This window comes from Lepus europaeus, chromosome 3, assembly GCF_033115175.1.
Source record: "Lepus europaeus isolate LE1 chromosome 3, mLepTim1.pri, whole genome shotgun sequence".
Classification (NCBI taxonomy): domain Eukaryota; kingdom Metazoa; phylum Chordata; class Mammalia; order Lagomorpha; family Leporidae; genus Lepus; species Lepus europaeus.
Genome location: NC_084829.1, coordinates 11,710,820 through 11,717,402, shown reverse-complemented (window position 1 = coordinate 11,717,402; position 6,583 = coordinate 11,710,820). Strand labels below are relative to the sequence as shown.

Sequence of the window (6,583 nt, the reverse complement as noted above, 5' to 3'; positions counted from 1 at the left end):
TTCTCTGAGGGATTTGCTCAACTCCCCCAGTCAGTTGCCCAGGGAAACCTGCAGCAGCTGATGTCACAAGGCATCACATTTCCAGCTCTCCCTCAAGTCCCTCTCAATGTTGAGGCCGGGCCCAGCCCTGCAATCATGTCGCCTCCCCTGAATGGCAGTGCCGAGAGCCTTACCCACTCCCAGCAATGTCTAAGCTCAGGTATGTTGCGGTCGTGGCCAAGACCTCTTCCTTTCCTTTCCCCCCCCCCCAGTGCACAGAGAGGCCCATTTCTCTAGGGCAGAGGTACCCAATAAAAAGGAAAGAGAATAACTCTGGAGGATCAAAGGTTGTTTGAGGTTGTACTAGGCCTGGGAGATTTCAGAGGCAAGATTACAACACCTTTCTTCTTGCCCTAAACACACCCACAAATCCCCACCTCCTGGTTTATCAGCCTGCTTCTGATGGTCTCAAAAGAGAGCATTGCTGCTTCCGGGTTCTGTCCAAATGAAAGGCAAAGAAAACAAGACCACGGCACTGTTTCACTGTGGTCTGTTGATAATTACAGAATATGGTCACTTAACCGTGCGCCTGCCATGGGGCCCCAGTGAAACAGCGCAGAGTGTAGCTCTTGGGCCCCAGTCAAACAGGACAAAGTGTAGCTCTTTCTCCCTGGCCTCCACAAAGCATAAATGTTCCAGCATATGCAAATCTGCAGATTATCATTATCTAGAGGCAGGCAGCTGAAAACCAGCAATAATCCTGTCTCACAAGTATATCAGGAAAGGAGCCTACGAGAGAAGCAAAAGCCAGCCTGCGTCGGCACTCTCAACCCCAGAGGGGTGTGTTTTACAGCTCTCCAGCCTGCCAGAGGACTTCAACTGTGACTCAGACCCCAGAAGGCAGCTACGGGAGACATCACCGTGGCCTGGACAGAGCTAGCCATGACGAAGACCTTTACGTGCGTGTACCACTTCCTCGTTATGAACTGGTATATTTTCCTCAATTATTACATCGCACAGCAAGGAAAGAAATCCAAAGTCTTTCAAAATGGTGGACAGTGGAAGTACTTGACGGTCCTTAATCTGGTAAGTCCATACAGCCCCACCAGGAACTGATCTGTTTGTGTGTCATATCAGTGCTTCTACATATACCATCTTTTGAGTCTATCAACTACCAAATTCCACTCCATAATTTGTCTTCCTGCATCAATTGTTTATGAGTTTTTGGCTTTCTCCTTTGGTTAAAAAGCTGCCCTGAGAAATCCAGTTTGGAACTTATTTGTAACTCCATTTTTGTGCTGACTCATTGTTAAATGGTCTCATCTTGGGACTTCTCTCAAAGGGGCCCAAACGGGAGATGAAGCTAATGATTTCCCCATGGGATTGACTACCAATGCGGGAGGATTTTGAACTTTGCTTGGGGAAGTCTGTGAGGAGAAGGCAGAGTGGCATATGTTGTGTAGGAAGTGTCATTTCCAATGGAGGAATAATGCCATTTTGCAGCACACACAGACTAACAGATTTATCTAAGAAAAGCAAACACATTTTGCCACGTTCAGCTCCCACTTCAATTTTTTCATGCTCAGTCTCCATTTTAAAGGACAAATCAACCAACTGAATGGCAAGTACACTTTTTCAACGGTTTAAAAACTAATCTTATACCTTAATTCCTCCTTGTCCTCCTAACCTTGCTGACCCCATTGTGGTGAACGAAGTGTGAATGAATGGGGGAAGAGCAGATTTTTAAAAAGATATCTTGGGGATAGTTAAAAAGTATTTCTCAAAAGCTAAAAATGGGACATATTTGGGAGTGATAATTAATGTGTGACTTCAAAACCGGCCATTCTACTCCTTGGCAATGACAGTCCTTGTTTGGTGAGCAGAAGACAAACATATTCGGAAAAGCTGCCACTCTGGAGTGCTTCGGAGGCAGAGGGGAGAGAATTCAAGCTAAGGAGGGCTTGGGGTGCTGCTTCCTCCTCACTTGCCATTTGCTGGCTTCTTGATTTTTGCCTGAGAGTGCTAAGCTCTGAGCACAGCACTAGTGTGTTGTTAAGGACCAAGGTCACTGCATATCTGGATGATAGAATTTTACAAAAACATCAACAGAAAACAAAGCAGAAAACGCTTTTGTAGAATAGTACCATTGTACAAACCGAACCAAGCAACAACAAAGGTTTGTATCTCTATTGGCTTTTTATTAAAAATGGGCAACCAAAGAGAGAAATGTCTGTAGCCAGCACTGGTGTTCCAATCGAATCCAGATTTCAGTGTGGATATCTACAGAAAGATTTATCACCACCCCCTGTAAACCAGTCTCTGGCATCTTAATTCAAGCTCATCGGTCATGACCCAGAGCCTTCCTTTTCCAACAGAAAAGACTATTATCAGCGTTGCTATCATTTCCTGGCATGAATTCCAGTTTTGCCTCCAAGCCCGATATTAGAGCTTTCCTTTGCCAGGGTTGTCCTTTCTCCTGTCTTACTGCCCCTCCCATCCCAAGCTCTCATTAGTTTGCACCTGGATGACCTCATCCTCTCTTTACTTTCCTCCCAGTGTTTAATCCTCCCCTCTGCTACTCAGATTAACCTTCCCAAAGCACTGGTTTGCATTTTTTGCTTTGTGTTGTTTTTGTTTGTCTTTTTTTCCCCAATATTCTGAACCTGCCCTTTTAAAGGTGTAGATTGCTACTCAGGAAGCTACAATGGCTCCTTCCTGCCTTGCATAACCAACCCTAGGACATCAACCCCAACGGTTTGATTTGAGAGCTCATCCCAGCGTCAGAACCCCTCTCCCTGGAAGGCTAGAATCTTTGGCCCAAAGGCCTGTGTCATTAGCACTGTTCCTGAGGCCTCCTGCTCTCTGAAAGACCCTCTGTCTTCACCACTTTGCTTCCTTCATAGACCACCTGAAGTCCATATTCTCCCTAAAAATCTTTGCCAGTCGACTCCAGCCTAGATTCGCCTTCCCTTCCTCTGATGTTAGAGCAGCTGTCAGTCTCGTTTATGTACAGTGTAGTTTCCTAACATGTGACTCTTAACAACCCTGTCAAACTCTAGAGGGTCCCAAAACTGTCAACCCTAACTGATTCTACGCTTCTGCGTTGCATTTGTCACAACAGCGAGCACAGGGAACACACAAAGCAGGAACTCGGAGACTTGGTGTGTTGGCTTGTCCCTAGCGTTTTCTTCACTTTTCTTCCTGGCAGTTCTGGCCCTGTGAATGAGCAGAGAGGGACTTACCTGTCATGACTTTCTCTCTGTTCTCAGTGAGCAGTCATCTTGAAAGTGGAACAAGGAGTTGTTCCCTATGTGACCAGGTGGGTTGAATGTATTCCAGGGGATTGGTTTAAGGATGGATTTCAAATATCTTATTTAAGGTCAAAAGTTGGGCCTTGACATTTGTTAACTGTTGAGGTCTCATGGGCTGACTAATGGCTAAGTTTCCTACTAATTAATTAGTGTTAACTAATGACTAATTAGTGAACAGCTGTGTTGATCCAGCCACAGAGGCCTCCTAGCTAGCACTCACGTATTTATGAACCTCTGCTTGGTAAAATTAGCATCAAACACTGCTCACTAGGAAATTCGTTAGCCTCCCCTCAAACAGATTTAGGCCCTCCCCCTTTTAAAAAATATTTATTTATCCATTTGAAAGGCAGAGTCACAGAGAGTGAGGGAGAGACACATAGACAAAGAAGTCTTCCCTCCACTGGTTCATTCCCCAAATGGCTGCAATGGCTGGGGCTAGAAAAGGCCAAAACCCAGAGCCAGATGGGCCCAAATACTTAGTCCATCCTCCACTGCTTTCCCATGCATGTTAGCTGGAGCTGGATCAGAAGTGGAGCAGCCAGGACTCGAACTCATGTGGGATTCCAGCAGCAGCTTAGCGCACTGTGCCATGACGCCTGCCCTTAGATCCTCGTTTTAAGACCAAAGCCCATCTCCATGCACATCAGCATCGGGAACCTTTGCTCCCCTCCCTCCTGAAGCTATTCAAGGGAACACAGGAAGGAGCTGTGTTGGGCAGCTCCCTGGGCTTGAAGTGCCAAAAAACTTGGTCAATGACCAATTCCTGATTAAGAGAGAAAGGATGGAGACAGGAGGTGAGAGCTTCTGACTAATGAAATAGTAAACAGACCCCTGGGAAGAGGAAGCCAATGCCTTATTGGGAGGGAGAGGCAGTTATGTTCAGGAGCCCTGGACCCGCTCTCTGGGATGGGACCTCAGTTCCAGCACTTCCTGCCTCTGTGACCCTGGGCTAGGTAGTTCTTTGTGTCTTCCATCTCCATATCTATCAAATAGAAAAAAGAGCAGTATCCAGCCACAGGGTGGCCACCAAGGGTATATGACCCAACAGGTGGAACGGCCACAGAATGGGGTCAGCATGGTGTGAGCAAGCTCACCCGTGATGGATAGAGATGTGCAGCAGGGAGGGTGTCGTAGCAGAACATCAGAGCCTACACTGAGCACCAGGGTTGGTGGGTGAGGGATCCGGGCAGGTCACCCACCACCCTCAGGGCTTGTGACTATCTCTCCCCACGCTGCATACTCCCTCAGCTACAGGAGGGCAGCTGTTGAGCCACCACCTTCCCAGCTGTGGCTGCCCAGGTGGACAAGCTCCAGCAGTCAGAGCAGTCTCAGGGGGTAGAGCCTGCAGGTGCAGTCAGAGACCTGCTGAATAGGGAAGGGGGAGCCCTTGAGGCTGACGTGGAGACCAAGCTGTGCACAGCCTCAGGTCGTTCTTATTAACTCAGGCCATCTAACACCTGTGTTCTCTCTGCTCCAGCCACTCCATTTCTACCCAGAGACTGTCCCTGACCCTGGGGAGTATGAGCTGTGGAGTGGGGAGCTACCACAATTTGCCATACAGAGTTTGTTCAGTTTGCTGGGGTTTGCTCTTCTTGAAAACAAGCTTTTGGGCCGATGCCGTGGTTCACTAGGCTAATCCTCCACCTGTGGCGCCGGCACCCTGGGTTCTAGTCCCGGTCGGGGCGCCAGATTCTGTCCCAGTTGCTCCTCTTCCAGTCCAGCTCTCTGCTGTGGCCCGGAAGTGCAGTGGAGGATGGCCCAAGTGCTTGGGCCCCTGCACCCGCATGGGAGACCAGGAGGAAGCACCTGGCTCCTGGCTTCAGATTGGCATGGCACGCCGGCCGCAACACGCCGGCGGTAGCGGCCACTTGGGGGGTGAACCAATGGAAAAAGGAAGACCTTTCTCTCTGTCTCTCTCTCTCTCACTGTCTAACTCTGCCTGTCAAAAAAAATTTTAAAAATTAGAAAAAAAAAAGTTTTCTTCCTAAGCATGGTCAGAAATGATGTCTCCTAACAGGGATTTCCAGGGGGTCCCCACTTCACTTCCCCCTGTACCCCTTCACTGACAGAAACATGGCCTTCCCCTCACTTCTCCATAAGGCTTCTCATGCCTTGGGTGGTTATGACATCATTCTCCTCAAGCTTTGTGATGAGATCATGACATCATCAACAGAGTTCCCCAGGGGAAGAGAGGTCCCAGCCCCTCCACTGGGCCAAACTCCAAGACAGTTTGAGGAGATGGGGCTCCATTTGTGTCACTGCACCCACTTCAGGACTTGGGGACAAGCAGTCATCCATCCTGTCCATCATCAGGTTGACATGCTCACATTCGTCTGTGGAATTCTCAGGCTCAACAAAGTCAGAAATATACTTGACTTCTTCTGCCTTATGCTTAAGCCCACAGAATACAGCTCCCAGGTATCTGAAATGAAAAGGGTTAATGAAACCATGGGGACAGGCATCACCATTGTCCAAAATAAAACAGCTGTGTTTGAGCCACCATGACAGGTGTAAGGCTGTCACAAAACGCACCAAACACCGGAGTTGGAGGAGAGGTTTATTGTTGGGTGGGGGAAGCCCGAAAGGCTGGGGGGAGAGGGCAAGAGGGTAAGAGAGAGGAGGAGCGCCTAAGAGAGAGATCAAGAGAGAGCACCTGTTTGGGGACAGGTCCTCTTGAACCTTTCCTGGGGAACAGGCAGGGAAGTAGGAGCAGCAAATCCCATTAGGATGGGGGTGGAGCTGGGGGGCCACCTGGCTTCCAGCAATGGCGGCAGGGGCTAGAGCCTAGGATGGGGTCCGGGGTGTGGATCGCGCCACAGACAAGACTGCATCACTTTACTAGTAATAGGTTTTGGTGATTTTTTGTTGTTACTGGCGGTTTTTTTCTGCAGTTTTACAACTTCAATCAGTTCTCATCCACATTAACTGTAGATTTTTGAAAGTAGTGACAGGCACATAGGTAACCAAAGAGTAGAGCTTGTTTGGGGAATCTTCGTCCTCATTGTGGTTTCTGGACAATCTCACGTGGATGCGGTGTGGTGTTCCTTATTCCTTTGGCCCAGATGGCTTTGCTGAGCCTGGTATCAAAGCACACGTCTGGAGTCCCGACCTCCTTCATGGCAAACTTCCAGGTCTCTCTGAGCGCCCGAGGGGCACGCTTCCTGAAGCCCGCCTCCTGGATGGCTTTGTGAATGTTGGTGGTGCACTCCTGGGTCACCTTCGTTTTGATGGCAGAATGGTCCTCCTTCTCGCCACCCTTCTTTGCAGGCGCCATCTTGTAGGGGCCAATTGGA

The 6,583-nt window shown here is 48.8% G+C and overlaps 1 protein-coding gene and 1 pseudogene across 2 annotated transcripts in view; one reads left to right on the top strand and one right to left on the bottom strand.

The window, feature by feature from the left end:
- The first annotated feature begins 913 nt into the window (after nt 1-913).
- Nucleotides 914-6,583, top strand: part of ADTRP (androgen dependent TFPI regulating protein) — a 69,963-nt gene continuing 64,293 nt past the window's right edge. For both annotated transcript variants that reach the window (XM_062187333.1, XM_062187332.1), the window contains exon 1: nt 914-1,065. In XM_062187333.1, the coding sequence (XP_062043317.1) occupies nt 922-1,065 (144 nt within the window). In that variant the 5' untranslated portion in view covers nt 914-921. The remainder of the gene's footprint in view (nt 1,066-6,583) is intronic.
- LOC133756333 (large ribosomal subunit protein eL31-like) lies at nt 6,192-6,573 on the bottom strand (annotated as a pseudogene).